The sequence below is a fragment of the Paralichthys olivaceus genome, chromosome 8, assembly GCF_024713975.1.
Source record: "Paralichthys olivaceus isolate ysfri-2021 chromosome 8, ASM2471397v2, whole genome shotgun sequence".
Lineage (NCBI taxonomy): Eukaryota > Metazoa > Chordata > Actinopteri > Pleuronectiformes > Paralichthyidae > Paralichthys > Paralichthys olivaceus.
This window is the reverse complement of record NC_091100.1, coordinates 8,652,086-8,669,889: the sequence shown is the minus strand read 5'-3', so window position 1 is coordinate 8,669,889 and position 17,804 is coordinate 8,652,086. Positions and strand designations below refer to the sequence as shown.

The window sequence follows — 17,804 nt, the reverse complement described above, 5'->3', positions numbered from 1 at the left end:
CTTGAAAAATCAAATGCAATGCTTTTATTCTCCAATTTCACAGTTGCCAAGTTGGACTAAGAAAAAAGGGGGGGGGGACCCACGGCACACAATGTCACAACAAAACACAGAAAGGAAACTTAAGCAACTATGACCAGTTTCAGATAAGACATACACAAGGCCCACTTCCCGAATATCAGGTCAGCACTTAAATAAGAAAATATGCAAACACTCAGTGCCTTTTTAATGTGAAGGGTTTCCATGCAGGGAGGGCACGTGTGAAAAAAAAAAATCAAAACAAAAAAAGGGGGGGATCATCCTTAGCAGGACGGGCAAAGATGGAGTCACAATGGATAGTAGAGCTTACCAGCAGTGGCAGGGTTGATGCAGTCAAAAAGGGTCCCTTTCCTTTAATTATTTACTTCCCTATCCGACATTGTCCTGCAAGAGGTAAAAATACATTCATTTGAGGGACCCTTTTCTGTGAACCAAGCAACCAGGAGCCAGTCCACTCGAGCATTGTCAGCATTGAGGAGAGGGGGAGCGTGGCAAATCGATTGGCTATGGCTGTCACTGGATGTGTGTGTGTTTGCATGTGCTTGTGTCTTTTTGTGTGTGTGTGTGTGTGTGTGTGTGTGTGTGAAAAATATACTACCTCCATCTAGCAGGACTTCGATCAAAAAGACTATATAAATCCTTTGTTCTTTTTTTATCCTTTGATAGTACAGTTGCACCCATATGGTGTTGGCTTATGGCTGGAGTATGGGAGTCATGATTCAATGTCTCGGGCGCTGAGCCTGTATCCTTGTCTAGTCAAATACATATGTGGACACTTGGATGTGAGAGGCCAGAGTGCTTTAAGAATGTCCAGGAAAGTTGGGGATCAATATATAAAAAAATTATAATTTCTGTAGGGACACCATGCAGCTAACTGGTTTTGATGTGAGGAAGGGGTCATAGATTTGCTGTGTTAAACTTTACGTGCAGGATGCTGTTGATGATGCTCAAGTAGGCAGGTCCTTTGCAACATGTCTCCATCTCTAAAACAACACCTTCTCACTGCTAATAAGCTCTAATTTAACCATTGCTATATCTCGGATTTTAAAGATATTAAAGTCAAACATGCTAAACATCATGCAGTAAGTAGTCTGCGCTAGAGCTACTGTAGCCAGTCTAAATACTTAAAATTCACATCACATGGTCAGAAAATTACAACAATATCTAAATTAAAGAAATATTCACAATTACCACGGGAATCTTTATGCATTTAACAGATATATATGAAAATAAAATACATGTAATTTGTAACCATTTAAAATTATTAAGGCTGAGGAGGAGAGAAAGAATCCAGTTCATGATTATTTGCACAAACATTGTTTAGTGTTGGCCATGCTGCCTTGCCCAGAAGAATCAGAATAACTCAGCTGAATCTACACACATAGGCTGTAATGCATTTATCCCTTCATTTATCAGATTTAGACTTTCTGCCCCATTTCCCTCTGTCCCTTCACCTCCATCCCTCCACCTCAGAACGTTCCATCTTTCCTCCTCCAAACCCAACTCCTTAGCCCCCCCACTCCCATCTCTTCCTCCCTGTTGGCCAGTAATATGGCTGGCAAACCAATTTGACAGTCTCATCTTCGCCCAAAAGATGGGGGAGGCCTCCTGAGAGCCCATTTTTGACTGTGCAGAGGAGGCAGAGCGAGTGTGTGCCTGTCCCAACTGGCGTTAATCATCTGATGGCCCTTGCCCTTGTTGTTGTGTCAGTGTGTGTATGTGTGCGTATACGTGCGCGCATGTCGTCTAAATGACTCATAATGCGTAAATGAGATGGAGAGCTGAGTGGTATTAAACTGACACCTGTGGTTCTTTGTCTTTCCTGTCATTTGGGGTCTGTGATGAGGTTTTGGGTGCATGTGGGAGGACAAGAGTTTTAGTAACATTTATCACTCTCTGCCACTGTTACATCTCCTTTGCATTTTTTCAGTCTATTCGCAGCATAAGCTACAATATAAAAGAGTGGATACACATTAAATATACATTCAACTGTGAAAACATTATTATGATTATGATTTGAAAAGCCTATTGATTACAATGTGCTTGTGTGGGTGTCTCTGTTATTTAACTAAGAGTGAAATAATTCCCTTTTATTCTCCACAAAATACATCACAGGGATGTATGTATTCAATGATAAACCAAAGGGGTGTAATAAAAAAAAGTTTCCATCTTTTAATCAGCAGATATTTTAATGAGGGTAAGTGGCTTTCGCTTACATATTCTCTCTAAACGCAGCACGCCCTTTGTTTATAAGAGACAAACAGAGAGCTGATTGCGGAGCAGCGGAGCCGGGCCTACACGCCGAGTGGGGACCGAGGGACACGGAGGGAGACGGAGAGAGAAAGGAGAAGGGAGGAAAGAGTCTCTCCAACATAATTAACCTTCACTCCCCGTTTGCAGTGGCCCATGCGGGGACGACGGGCTGCGCACTGCTGCACCATGGGAATGTGGGGAAGGGAGGACACCGACTTGCTGTAGCGACGTAGAAGGAGCAAGTTATATGCTGGAGTGAAGGTCAAAAAAAAGAAAGCAGGGCAGGTTGATGAAAGTGAGATAAGTAAGGCTAAGCTTGTCACCAGGTTAGAAAATATTATTAACGAGGCTAATAATGGTCATGATTACTGGTATGTGCACCTTTCCAGCAGTTAATCATGCACCTTCTTTAACACTTCAGCCGACGCTGCTCGCTCCCCACAATAAATATGCAATCATTTACCTCCGTGCTGCAGGCAGCCGGGAGGCTGGGATAAAACACCCCACTGTAAAACCACATACACACACACTTATGTCGCACTCTGTTTTACACTCAAAAACACACACATTACATGCTTGCTCAAGGGCACGATGAATTATCGTTTCCTGAATGTGTGTGTAAGCCGTGTACAGTCTTGCAGTGTAAAATAAATAGGGCAGGAATTCAAACTAAACAAATAGTTCTGACACTTTTTCAATGCTAGTGTATTTCCAGTGTCCTACCCTGACAATTTCATGATGTCTGTTGTTTCTCTCTGTAGTTCAAATGACTTCTACTTTTTCTTCTTCACTTTGATACAGGAGCTTTTGATCCTGCTGTCTGATGGTGTGTTTACGTGCCTTTGGCTTTTCACTCGGTCAATGGGCTAATCAGATATGCGAGATACTTAAGACTGTTGCTGGATGTCAACAGCTGTTTGGAAGGTATTGAGAAGAAGAAGCCAGGAAGGACCGCATATTATAATGCTACTTTAGAAGCATATATTATTCAGCTGTGAAAACGAGACTAAATAACAACTGCTGTACCCTTCTCTTATTAAAATTAAAATTATTTTTCTAATATTTGTTTTATTTTTATTATTTTAGTTTGAGTATTAAATGTTGTGTCTGAGGTGAAACACTGCAGAGCTGCTTATTAATTGTTACTCCTATTACTGTTGACAAAAAAATCATATTAGGAGACAGAATTTGACTTGATCTAATTTACTAGTAATAAACATTTAAAAATATTGTGTTCAAATCTCTTTCTACGCGCAGTTTCTTAATCTTATCAGAGTAAATGCTCTCATGAAAACAACCAAATTATTTTCCCTTTTTATTGCTACCATTACACTCGAACATGCATTATATCATTAGAGGATTATCCAGGGACAGATTTGATGAGAGCCCGGCTTGTGTATTGACTAGTCTCAAAGCCCCAGGATTCCTTCAGCTATGCAATGCCCCTCTTCTGTTGTTTTGTTTCTCGTTTGAACCAGCGGCGGAGTAATATGTCCCATATGCTATCAGGAATTCATCCCCCACAGAAAAAGTATGGAAACAATAGTGTGCTTAGGTCTCACCCACTCAGAGCTATACAGTACACCCCTGGCTCAAAGATATATTAATACTTTAGGTTCACAATTGTCCCTCATCACTACAAAGTTATTTCTGTCACCTTTTGTGTTTAAAAGGCATTTATGTAGTGTTGTTGCTCATAGTGGAGTAAAACTCTATCACACACAAACACATTCAAAGTGACACATGAGGAGAGAGAGCATATGAAGAGTTGTGTTGACGTTTCCCTTATTTCTGTGCAGAGTCTTCTAATCTGTGAGCCCAGTGTGTCTGTCTACAGCAGACCACTAAACCTTGGCTTTGATACCAAATACCTGGCTGCATATTTGTGAAAGTGCACCTTCCCCTCTGCACCCTTTTCCCTCATCTTTCCTTACAATTATATTTTCTATGAAAGCTGATTCAAGTTTGAAAGGACTAAATCATTCACTCTGTACTGTCTGCTAATTACTGTTGGCACTTTTATTCGGTGAATTAGTCTCAAGTTTTTCCTCTATTGCAAAACTCTAAGGGACTCTCCTTTTTTCTACTGGATTTATTTTAAAACAAATCTTTTTCTTTTCTTATCTATTTGTACATATCCCCTATTTGTGTGTGTGTGAGTGATGTGTGTGTGTGCATGTGTTACACGTGTTACACAGCAGGCCAGTCATGCCTCAGGCATTCTCTATTTCTGAAGAAGGGAACTAACAAAAATTACTGGTGGCAGCACAGTACAACTGAGGCAGTGGATGCTAAAATAAACACTTGCCAGTTTGCGGCTGTCGGCACAGCTGCATCAGTTGAGCAGCAGGGTTGCACCTTCACAAACGCAAAGTTGTCACCTGTTCTTCTCCCCCCCCTTTCCCCTCCCACATGCATTCTAATAGAGTCCCAGAATCACCTGCTCTATTTACATGCTGCTAATGAACAAACATCGGTAGGAACAGATGCCACAGGAATAACAAATGCATTAAAAGGCTTGGGGTGGAGAAGGAGCAGCAAGTTTAGGAGGAGGGAGTTAGCAGTGGTGGAAGGGGGGCGGAACCACTGGGTTGGTGTGACAAAACACGGAAAAATATAAAGCTCTGTCTGACAAGATTTGTTACTTGACCTTAACTAAAATTAATGTCTCATTTTTTCATCTATACGCAGTAAAGAACAGAAAGAATGAGACTGTTATGTTGAGCAGCAGAGTTTTGTTTAAAAGATAAAGATTGAAAGCATGCAAGGTATTTGTTACACTTAATTGTTTCGATGACTGGGAATATGATTTTCTGTGTGACCAACTATACATTGATTAATTTAACTCTAATAAGCCCCTCCCATTATGCAATAAACAAAACAAATGTAATTCCTGAACTACCCCAGGACACTAGAGATGTGAATGTACCTTTAGCTTGAATTATAGCATGAACCTGGGGCCAGTGCAGCTGCAGTATATATATTCTGCAGAGTGAGTGTGTGGAACTGATATGTGCTAACAAGCCCAGGTGAGCATGGCTAGCCTCACCTCCTAATGCGCTAATAAATGCAGTGGTTTGACAAACTGCTGTCTATGTTAATATATGCGCCTTCACCTCCCTGTGACAAGGTGAGGTAGTGAGGGCAGGTAAACAACACACTGCTGCTGGAGGGTTTATGGGTACGGCATAGTACTTGTATGAATGTGTGTGTATGTGTTTCTGATCCTGACACCCTAATCTTCTGAACTTTGACTTGACAAGCAGCAGATGTCCCTGAATTCATTTTTCAGTGTTCCATTAGCTAACAGATGTTAAAGCTCAGTAGGTAAATGTGATACAGTAATGATATACTGCAGTTAAATCTTGTTTTTTTCAATAGAAAGACATTGGTCTCCCAAAAAAATGCCAATATGTAACATTTCACAAGGCTTTTATAGAACATATACTCTGTAGAGTTATGTTGTGGCAGTTTTTAAATCATATTAAAAAATAAAGACAGAATTAAATATTTCCTTAGAACCTACCTGCAACTATTTCAATTACATTAAAAGGGATAGTTTACACAGGAATAGGGAGCACTAACCTGTCTCTGCTCCGCCGGGAAGGGAAAGCGGCATTGCAGCCAGCCACAGTGCACACATGCATCTCTTTGAGGTGCACATTCTTGTAGTGCAGTTTCATGCTGTAGGAGCTCTTGAAAGTCTTCTTACACACATAGCAGATCTTGGGGTCAGGACTTGAGCATGGATCTCCCTCTGGTGATTGAGAAGAAAGGAATTTGGGTGGACTGGCACCATAGCCCATCGAGGAGATGAAGCTCTCATGTAGGGCAGCCATACTCGCAGCAGCGGCAGCAGCCGCTGCCATGCCTCCATTGTAAATGCCATACTGGCCCATGCAGAACATGTCATAGGTTGGATCATTGAGTTCTTCCTTGATCTTAATAGGGTGGTGATGAGGAGAGGGTGATGAATGGCCCTTGCCTTCCATTTCCTTTCTCAAATGAGCTTCTTCATTACCCTCATGATCCTGTTCCTTGTCCAGACCTCTTCCACCCCTGCTGTGTTTTTGATGTTCATCCACATCCATGAGCTCATCCCGGTAGAACATCTTGGAATCAGAGTTTTCAGATTCATTCTCAAAGTCTCTCTCATGGTCCTGGTCTTCAGAGGTGAAGCTGTCCATGCAACGTAATTCCCCAGAGCCTCGAAGATCATTACCTCCCCTACTGTCACTACGAGTCCCTTCCCGGCATTCATCTTCACTCTGTCTCATCATGCCTCTCAGAGCTAACCCAGGGCTCATCTCATCCTGAGAAGGGGATTGCTGCCCACTACCACCACTGTGATTTCCATTACCACTGCCACTATTGTGGCTGTTACAATTTCCATTGATTTTGATATTGTTGTGAAGAAGTGATGACTGGTGATGGTGGTGATTTTGGTGAATGTTATCTTCATCATCTTCATCTTTGTCCTCGTATTCATCAGCCACATCAATCACCTCCTTCTCAATCTTTACTGGCATGCTAGATTTACGAGGCTTCTTTTTGGGTGTGGGGTCACTGATGCCACTGGTGAGGTCATTATTGGCAGTAGGTGTAGGTAAGCGGTGGGACATAGGTCCTGCCTCTGACATATGAACATTATTATGTGAAGCCACAGCTGCAGCCAGTATCTGCTGGTCCATCAGGGTGGTACTATTAGTGGCAGTGGGCAGGATGGGGCTTGTGGGCAGTGAAACTGGAGGACTGACAAGGTCTGCTGGGGACAACAGTGTACGGTAGAATGGGGGCACTGGCTGGACTGGTTGAACTGACTTCAACGAGGGAAACACCAGTGGACTTTGCAGAGGTGACTGAAGCATAGGGTCTACTGGTGGGGTAGTGAAGCCCAGTGGTGGCCTTCCAGGGCTGGTGAGTGTGAAGCCACCATTCTTAGTGCTTGAGATAACAGGTGTACCGGGGGTTGAATTGGCACGAATGAGGTCCTTGTCACGGTTATTGCGCAGCATTGGCATGTGTAGCCTTGGGTTGGGATTGGCACTGTGACGATTACGGCTGCGAAGTGAGCTGAAGACCATATTACAACCCTCAATGGTGCAACGGTGTTTAATCTTCAAGTGTACAGCATTATAGTGAATCTTAAGTGTGCCTTTGTCATAAAAGGTTTTGCCGCAAGAATTGCAGCACACACGACCCTTGCGTGAAGTGGATCCCATGCGGCGCATGCGATGCATCTTTGAGGAAAAAGAAGAATGGGTGATTGTTTTAGAATGCTCGTCCTTTACAAAGTGGTGGTGGACGTGATGGTCACTCAAGCTATTGGACTGCTGAGATTGATTTTGGGACTGCTGTTGACCCTGTTGCTGCTGGAGCTGTGTCTGTTGTTGCTGCTGTTGTTGAGCTTGCTGGGTGGAAGGGGTTGGCGAGATGGGTGATGCCCTGTTGTTGGGCTCTGTCTTGGGTTCAATGTTGTTGTTAAGGGCTCCCAGGGCTCCACGGCTTGGGCTCTGGCCTGAGCGGAAGGGTGACAGGGACACTTCTGACTCACTGCTCTCTACCTGTTCACCTTGATTTGGCAGGCTGGGCTCCCTGAGCCGGAGGGCAGATTGTTCCATAGGCAGGCCATTTGGCGGCAAACCAAGCATTGGAGCAGAAACTGGGTTAATGTATTGGAAGGGCAGGAGGAAGGCTAAGCTATTGGGGATATTCTCAAAATGGTGAATGCTCGATGGGCTGCTGTTTTCCAGATGCGTCAGAAGTCCAGGGCTGCGGGTCCTGTTGTTGCTTTCAATGAACGTCCTAATACCGGAGTCTGTCTTGGAAGAGGGAACTGTTACTGCTTGACCTTCCTTCTCCTGAATGGCCATCAGCTCCACAATGGATTTGGTCTCACCAAAGCGCAGGAACTGCTGCAGGGTGATGATCTCTTCTTCTCGGGACATGATGGACCAGCGGTCTAGCACCTTGCCTGCAGCATCCTAGATGCCCCACAAGAGAGAAGAGAGAAGACAGAAACACAAACCATTATTGATTGTGCATAATCAGTGTGGTCAAAGAAAAGGATAGAGCAGGGGTTAGTTTGTAAGGGCAAGCTTTTCTGCTCATGAAATTCAGAAGCCCCTAGAGCGACATGTAACGAAGAGAGCTTTGTCAAATACCACTCCCCTTCTCTTTCACATCTACCTTTTTTTTTTATAAGTCTGCTCTGAAAATGTGATCATTTATCATACAATGATGTGCGTGTGCAGGAGTTTAATTGAGTCCCAAGTAAACAAATAAGAATCACTGAGGTTGTTCTATTAACAGAAATATGTCTGAGACTACAATTTGTAAAAGACACACACTACTGCTGGTTACTCCCTTTGAACATGCCAAACCCCCCAAAAAGGATTTTTATCTGTATGGCTTTGGTAATTCAAAGATAAAAAATGTTTATGCAAGACTGAATATTTATCATTATTCACTGTATGTTAGTGGGGTTTTCAGGATGTACAACTTGTGTAACCTGAAGTACTAATCATGTCATATGTCAATAAGCAAACAGTTTCACATAACTATTAATGCTGAAATACAGCAAATGCATGACCACGTCATTTACTGCATCCTCGACTAATGATGCATTTTTCGTTGACAGTGGCACAAATCTAAAACAACAAATATTAACAAAAGATATTTTATGGCAACACCTGGCAGAACTTTTCCAATGGGACTTCTGCATTTTTTCAAATAGAGCACTTTACTTGGCTAGCCTTTCGTGGATTTGCAATAAAAGGCTTGAAAATATGAACATTGTCAAACATCAAGGGATAGCCAAGGATTCTGGGAATATAATCTTGGCAGATCCTGAAAATTGACTTTGTGGTTGAGCTACTGCATTCAATGTTTGTCATTGTGTATGAACCCACATCTTTTCCTGCTTCATAGCACTGATGACAGAAATCTTCACAAAATCATACTCAAACAGTAACTGCCACAGATGTTGTTACGTAAGATAGTGTTTGTGTGAACAAGATAGAAATAGATGAAAGAGGGAGAGAAAGACACAGTGTAAATACGGCAGTTCACACACAGGTTCCTGGGGGACCAAGCGCAAGTGACATCAAGGGAATAACGCAAGCGATGACAATTAGTCACAGTGAAATGGTAACATTTCAAATGTGCTCCAAGCTGCTGGCATCTATAAAACATAAATGGCAACTCTGGTGAGTAAAAAGCTGTAAAAACCAACATCACAAAGCACAAAGGGCCTGTAAGGAGAAAACAGAAGATAAATGTTTTAAGAGAGACAGCGAAAGAGAGAGAGTCAGGGAGAGACACAGAGGAAGAAGAGCAGAAAAACAGAGAAAATAAAAGTGTGAGTGGTTTCATATCATGCCCTTAGAAATACTGGAGAAATAGATTCTTCTGAGACGAAACATCAATAGTCACTAGGGTATTTGTTGTTAAATATACATTAAAAAACATTTTATACTTTCATTCTGTGCGCGCTCTGGAGTTTTTGCCTGAAGGTATGACTTTAAATTCTAGCCTGGGCACTATTATTTCATACTGCATGGCCATATGGGCATTAGTACTTTTATTTGATTTAATTGAAACAAAAAATGAAAGCAGATTAGAAAGTGAATCTTTAAATAGTTCCACAGCCAGATCATTTCTAAAGAAATTGTAGTTCTAAGAAGTGCTGCAGTCTTTTGATATTTTCTTGTGACAAAAAAAAGAGAAAATATTTTTGAGTGTTAGCCTGAATTTACAACTCTGATTAGAAGTAGAAAAAAAAATTCTGAAAGCAATTTAACTGTATTATTCCTATGAATAATAGCAGTGAATGGCAATCATTGGTAGGCCAAGTTTAATTCAGTTTAAGATATGTTAATGTCACTTTCTTAACTGGTTCACTTTGGATGTTTGTTCTTCAAAACATTCATAAACCCCTATAAAGGAGGTGATTTTAATGTGAACTTGAAATAAATAGGGATTCATCTCAATCAATAGTAAAGTTGTTAAAGCATTTTTACACACATCAACAAGATGACTTGACCAATGCCCTTCATACTCACACTTGCCCTGTCTCAATCACTGACTGGATATAACAGGCTTGTATTCCATCCTCTAGTCCCACCCTGTTCCTTCAGTTCCCCACTCGCAAAGTCAAACAAAAGCCAAAAAACAGTGACACGGGCCAAACTGCAACCTATTAGTGCATGGAAGGGCCAACCAGCTGTCAGAAGAAGGTCAGTGGTTCTGCTATGCACTGGACCCTGCGAGGAGGCCAGAGGACGCTATCCAAGCCCTCCTCGTTAACTGGTCAATTGAGTTTTGGAGGCCAACAAGCATTGAGGCCAGGGTCGGGCTTTGAGCAGAGAGTCAACACAAACTTTAAAACAGAGCAAATCAGTCTAGAAAAGAACGTGAAAGGAGAAACTGGATCAAGGTTCAGTCCATGTAGAAACTGCTACTGCTTTTTATGCCAAGAAGACTTTCAATACAATTCAGTAGATCATCTTTAAATTCCGCGGTCAAAAATATTAAATGGAGATAACCCCCATAAAATGTATAAACATTCAAAGGCCAAGAAAAAAATGTGCATGAATGGTTGGAGATTGAATATATAAAGTGTTTTGGCAAACATTTGTAGACAAACACAGGCCCCTATAGTCCTTACTAGGTCTCACCATTCGACTCCCCTACATTAGCCCTGTGATGCTGTGAGAGAAACAAATATGCCATTAGAAGCACTTTTACAAGTAGGCACTCATCTTCCAATTAGCTTAATGTGGCCCTCTTTCCCCTATATTTTCCAGGCGTGCCCCACCTCTTCTTGTACACTCCCTCCAGGAAAATCTCATTAATCCACCCCTCCCCCATCTCCGCCAGTGCTATGACATATTAGTCTGTCATTATGCATCCCAGAGTCCTTTAAACAATACAGCTAAACCTCTGTTTGCCAGGTTAATGACTATTAGCCAGTAATTACAGAAGAGAGACGAGAGGGTACCCACTTTATCTGTTGGACAGCCTGCTGCTATTAGTTTATTTTATCCGCCTGCCTCCATGTCTCTCAGAATTAATCTAGCAACGGTTATATTTATTCATCTCTCCGCTGCTGCGACGCATCCTTAATTCATGGCTGGGGTGTGTGGTGGGGTATCCTCCTTGCAAATTGCTGACAATGAGGATGAGCAAATGATGGCCTTGTCATGGACCAGGGCACCACTGTCAGTTTAAACAAATCAGGCAATTATGCAATTAGCAGGTTATGTGCTGGGCTGTATTAAGAGCCGGGTTGTGCAGCGTTGTTAGGTTGCATAGTGTGCATTAGGGATTAACAGCTTAACATCTATATGCTTTTCACTAATTATCACCTATCATAGTCAATGATTGAGTCTATTTGGTCAGCATGGAGAGAGGTGCTGTGCTGGGCGCATTGTAAAAAAAGAAAAGATATTAGCTAACATTGTGTTGAGGTGTCTGTGTACACTAGAACAAATGAGATATCTCAAGACACCCATGGAACTTGTGTAACATAATATCATGTTAACATACGAACTGGCATGATGTGCAGTTATGTACAACCTGTGTACTTACACTGCTTCCACTTAAATGTAGGGGCAGTTAAACTGATCATGAGACAGTATCACATTATCGCAAAAAGGAGGATCAGTTCTCACAATGGCAAAATGAACCATGGGAACCACATTGATTCACCAGTCACCTTGCACTGAATGCGATCTCCACCAAGCCTCGAGGGAATCCCCCATTGATCTTCAGTCCTGCTCTCAGATCCACTTCCTTTAAAAAAACTGCTCTATCCCTGTGTTTGCTACTTCAGGGGAGGTTAAGCAGAAGTTCCTTGTGATCTGAGAAGGTCTTGAACCTTGGTGCTTCCTTTTCCATATTCTGTTTCTCCCCGCTCCACCCCACCCCATCTATGAATAATGCAGAGGATCTAGTGGCAAGGGGTGCCATGGGGGATGGGTTCATGCAAAGCCCACTGCCTGAAGCCATCACATCAGAGGGCAAGAGCTCCCAAGGCACAGTCTGCTCCCCCATTGGCTCCCCAGTGGCAGAGGTCAGAGGTCATGTGTGAACAACGAGATCTACTTCTTCCCCTGTGATGGACCACGGGGAAATCAGTAGCTACGTCCAGACGTGGGTGGAGGACATTTGTAAGAATCATAGGTTGAAATTTGCACTGTGTGATCATTGTAAATTCCTCCTTTATGCTTTGCACATCAAAAGAATGTGTTGCTTTGGATGTGACCTTGTGTATCCACCTTTTGATGTTTTCTCAGCTGCGAGGCAGTAACTTGCATCTTTACAGGAAAATGGCAATCTGCTGTACTTTGATATTTAGTTAACAAGTCAACAGTAAAACCATGTTGTCCTCAAACAGTTGAATCCCTATGGAACAATCAGTAACAATTATGTCACAGTGTGGGTGCTTGTACCAGGGCCAGGCAGTGATCTGGATATTTATGAAATATGTAAATATAACAAATGCCAGCCCTTCTATCCTGGGTAACAATGAGCAGAGAATAGCATATTGGTGTCATCTTGTACTTCAGCAGAAAGTGTTTGGTTTTAATAAGTGACAATTTGCAGTTGCATGAGATACAAGAGTTAAATCAGCTCCTAAAATGATGTTATATTTTATTCTCTCACTTTTGTACATGTCTTGCTTCTTTTAATATATGCATATACAGCCTAAATAGATATGACATAGACAATACAATATTCACTATCTTTAATTGTCAAAAGGTGACAAACATTATTTTTAGCTTTGAAGGAGAAAATTATTTTGGAAGACCATATGTCGTTACATACACATTAAAATTAGACTTGCCAAATCTGATTTGCCATATAACGTCAACCCTGTTAAGACAGCTGACATGGATGTACGGGTTATTCAATAAAGTCCAGACAGGACCCTCTGCACCAGCTCATGTTCCTGATTAGAACTTGGAACAAATCCACTCAACTTTGATTCCTACTTTATAATGTAATTAACAGCCATGCAAAGGGCAGTGCCTTGGTCAATATTATGCTCATGAGTCCCAGAGAGAACTGCTTGCTGTGCTCTGATCTGAGTAAACGTGAAGAGGCCAAGGGGCTTATTTTGCCGGGCCAGACGCACTGATCAACTAACAGGCCGCAAGGTACCCTGCCTTCACCTCTCAACCTGATTTAACTCATGGCTTTGGTTAAAAATTCATGACTGTGTGTTAGTTGTTGCTAAGGGCACACTAATCGACTGTAGTGAGATTTATAGTGCAGTTGCAGACTGCAAGGATGGGGGGGATCAGGCTGGGATTATTATTGAGGACTTCACCACAGATGGGTGAGTCACAATCTGGCACATCCCAAGTTCCAGGTGGCCTTTAGTAAACAGGTTCCGTTTTTTATTGTCAATTTTCATCATCTGTATTTTACAAAAAAAATTCATTTTCAAAAAGGTCTCCTAACCCCCCCCTTCCGACCCGCACCACCATCACAGCCACCCTTTTCGTTTAAAAGCTGTCCCTCGTCATCTTTAAAAAGTGGAAAGGACAGTCCTTTGGCCACAGCCCAGCCGCAGTGCAGATGGGTCAGCACATGGAAACCATTTCAGGCCCTGGTGCGCTGCAGAGCGAAGTCGACTGTTCTGAGTTCAGAACCTCTGAAGAACCGCCTCGCAGCACTTACATGTGAGCGGCATCTGGTTCTGGACTGGTGTATCGATTCCCTGTCTCTTTTCACAAAGCATACACAATAACATTGGCTTGCCTCACCCAACTGTGCTAAGGAACCGTAGCTGTGGTCAATGTGTAAAACTCAGCGGACCCAGCACTGAGCTAGAGGGGATGCCTCAGAGAAGAGGGGTGGGGTGATAGGAGCAGCGAGGGAACGCCTGATGGTTCACATTAATTGAGGATGATTCGTGTGATCTCCTGGGTCTGGATGCAGCAGCCAGGTCTGTCATGGGCCTGGGAGACAGATGTGGGGGCCGCTGTGCTCCCTCCAGGGCCAATGGAGAGCAGTGAGGCGGCTGAGAAATGGTCTGTCTGTCCAGGGCGTGTGTGTGTGTTGGTAGAGATGGGGGGGGCTGACAACCTGCTTTTCGCTCCCTCTTATATCACATCTCCTTTGTCTTGATTACTATTTTGGCAGGAAGCCGGTGCAGAGAAGGTGCATTAACATATGCTCACAATTTGCTCCTTGGCCACATGGTCACATGTTTGTACTGTGTCTTGATGTATCAGTCATTTTTTTTCTCTTTTGTGTAATACCCGTCACGTTATAGGGTAGTAATGGGTAGTAAACACCGTCTTTCGTAAGACACTTTAAAATCTAAAAAAAAGCATAACTTGTATTTCCAGCTCCAGCTCATTAAACCTGCATGTCAGAGGTTGTTTCTGAATAAAAAGTTAAGAAAAAAAGTTGCAGAAATATGGTAATTTTTTTTCTTTATACTTCCTGGAATGTGGCATTGATCTCCACACAATCAAAATAACCCACACATCACCTTCATGTTATTTGTAAAAGGAAATAGCTGTGAATGGATCTCACTGGGAACAGACAGAGGTGTCTGTAACGCACAGACACACTGCATTAGAGGAGCTTTTCAGCTTTCTCCTGTGTTTTTGCTGTGGACCATGCAGGAGGAAAGAGAATAAGCTAATGGACTCTTTACTTAATGTGATCAGAGCCATTATTGACATGCTGCCAGGAAGATGCAAGACCATTAACTCGAGCCTCTCTCTCACTGTGGTACCTTCCCACCACCCCACTCCTCTCCCCGACAGTACTTCACCGCTGGCCTGAGTTGCATACGGAGGACAGGCCACAAGGGGTTCTAGGTGCCCCAAAGGAGTCTGTGTCATGTTAACTAGGAATCTGTGATGCTGACTGTTTGGAGAATTGGCAACAAGATGTTGAGCAGGACGAGGTAATTGTAAATCAGTCCTTAAAGCAGTGTATGATGTTAGCTATTGTCCTCAGTCAGTGACTACGCGTTGGGGCTCACATTTTTGTGCAGTATATCTTGATGGCTTGGTTTTCAAAAGGAAGAAATAAAGACAGGGACCATAAACACTGTAAATTACAACTAAGGTTGAATGATGGAAGTGCATTAGTGTTTTTTAAGAATATAGCTCTTTTATCGAAGTGAAATAGTGCACTGAGTGGATAAAACGGTTCCAAATTACAAACGTTGCAGTCTCCCTGTTTTTAAACTGCCTCACTGGAATTGTTGCCTGGCATGTAAGTTGGCTCGTTCATCCATCTTGGAGGTGGAGAGTGCCAGTGTGGCTGCAGTGTAATTTACACTACCCCAACCTATGTGCCAGCACACATCTATCCCTGTGGCCTCGGGGCTCACGTCGCTAGTGGCCCAGAGGATGTTGGTGTTTATGCACGTGTGTATGTGTGATCATGTCTGTGATCATGTGGGTACAACAGGAAGTGGTGCTCACATCTCTTGGGGCATGGTTCCAGGTCCCTGGGCCTGTCTACTGTCATATGTTCCAGAATTGTGATTACTTACTGCAAAAATAAACACCATTACCATCTGGTGCTGCTTCTTTGTGCTGTAACTTATACACCAAGAAAAGCTCTAGACCATCACAACAGAAAGGAGAACAATAACAGAAAAAAAGTCGAATCTGCACTGTAAAATGTGGCTTTTTGTAAATCTCTGTACATGTTTGAAAGCATATTCCATACAAAAACTCATATGAATAGCTTTTATTTTGAAAGCTCAGAATATAATCAGTTACTGAAACCACTTTTGATCTCTCTGAGGGGGCGGCTCATGAAGAACAAAAGGTTTACGGGGACGCATGGTGAGAAAGTTGGGATGACGGGGGTCATACAAGAACGTTGAAGCCTTGCAGATCCAGCAGATGTTTGATCCATCCACGGCACATCTGGTCTTCAACACACTCAATCCATTTCACTTGACTTCTCCTTTTTAGATTTTCATTGTTCCTCACGGTCCACTAAACTCCACTTTCCCCCTTGTGGCCCACAAATATTCGTTCACAATCATTCATACGACCCACTTAAGAGTATTCTCAACATATAGGCTTTTGTCTTTTGAATGTGGTTTCGAAGGGTTGTCTTGTTTTCCTAAGATTTAAATATCTGGCGGTGATCAAACATCTGTATTTTACCTCATGCAGGGAGGTCCCTTCTCTGAGTGGGTTATAAGTTGTAATACCCAGCGATGAACTTTAAAATCCAGTGCCACTAGTCAGGGAAATGAAAGCTGTCATTCTCGCTGTAGTGGGCCCAGGGAGGGTCATACAGTGCTTAACAGTTTCATTGTTTCTTTTATTGTTGGAAACAGAGGGGTGTGCACCATGCAGGTTTATGAATTCTGGAGTGCGACTTGATGAGAGGACTGTCAACTCCCTGTAACTCTCCATGCAACTTCCTTTCATAAATGTCAACTCTGTGACCCAGCGGCAAATCCCTGGCTGGCTGGGTGGCCGTGTCAGCAGGCCGGCAGGCCACACAATGTCTGCGATTGGCCCCAATGACATCGAGGAAGTGAAGCAAGCCGCCGCTCTGTTTGTTCAGAGAGGGGATGCAGGGCCCCCTGGAGGTTTAGGCCCAGACAAAAACATAACCTGTATGAGAGTGTCTGTCAGATATAGGAACCGAGTGCGTTTTTGTGTTTGCATGAATGTATTGTAATGGTTGAATCTAAAAAAAAAAAGACGATGCCATCCGAAAACGAAACACTTGCCTGTATTTAAGTGCAATTGAATGTGTTTCTCGCTGTGTTGATAACACTAAGCTCGTCCTGATTGCCATCTATGTGTAACGTAATCTTCCTGTGTTTGGGTCTGGCCTGGACTTACAGTGCTGTGCAGTCCAATTCTATTGATCCCTATAGCCTTGTGGTCGGCAGGGTTCCTGTCTGTAAACGCAATGAGCCGGAGCACATTCCATTCCCCCGCTCTGCCCTGTGTAGCACTACAAGCTAAACAGCCATCACAGAAACTCAATACAGGCAGACCGGGCCCTAGTCGTCAGCCAGCAGCGGTGCCCTACAAGGTCCCGTGAGGCTCCCGCTAAGTCAATTCAGTGTCAGTGTAGCATCTCACCTCGCAGACCTGTTGCCAGCCTAATATGTCGTGCTAATATGTCTCTCCATATGAATTACAAGGCAGTGAGAGGAACCCAGATGCAATAAGTATGGATTTGCTAATGTCCGTGTTCTGTCTGAGTCTTGTGGGGGGGAGGCTAACGATAGTAATAGCCTTTAACAGGGTGTCTGGCTCTGGCTTGGAGGTGAGATGGGGGCATGCAGACTTCTGGGATTTCTAAGGAGCTCTGGGAAATAAACTTTCCTCCCTGCCACAGAAGAAAATGCGAAGGAACGAGAGAGAGATAGCATTGAAAGAATTATTAGCGAGGAGTGAGAGAGATGCAAAGGGCGCGATGGGCAGTTAATGCTTTTTTTTTTTTTACTATTGATCAACCTGGAGGGCTAGAGGTATTTGGGTTAGAGGTCTCAAAGCCCT

The 17,804-nt window shown here is 43.0% G+C and overlaps 1 protein-coding gene and 1 long non-coding RNA gene across 9 annotated transcripts in view; one reads left to right on the top strand and one right to left on the bottom strand.

Annotated features, from left to right (window-relative positions):
* bnc2 (basonuclin zinc finger protein 2) overlaps window positions 1–17,804 on the bottom strand; it is a 155,652-nt gene that overhangs the window by 6,348 nt on the left and 131,500 nt on the right. For 3 of the 4 annotated variants that reach the window (XM_069530264.1, XM_069530265.1, XM_069530266.1), the window contains one exon: window positions 5,875–8,273. In XM_069530264.1, the coding sequence (XP_069386365.1) occupies window positions 5,875–8,273 (2,399 nt within the window). Of the gene's footprint in view, window positions 1–346; window positions 421–5,874; window positions 8,274–17,804 lie in introns of all 4 variants that reach the window. The other variant, XM_069530267.1, reaches the window with a different exon arrangement.
* Window positions 1–17,804, top strand: part of LOC138411165 (uncharacterized) — a 136,473-nt gene that overhangs the window by 79,817 nt on the left and 38,852 nt on the right. Inside the window, exon 4 of one of the 5 annotated variants that reach the window (XR_011243811.1) lies at window positions 3,091–5,868. The exons of the other annotated variants lie outside the window; for them this stretch is intronic. This is a non-coding gene — a long non-coding RNA (uncharacterized lncRNA). Of the gene's footprint in view, window positions 1–3,090; window positions 5,869–17,804 lie in introns of those variants that run through there. 5 annotated transcript variants of the gene reach the window in all.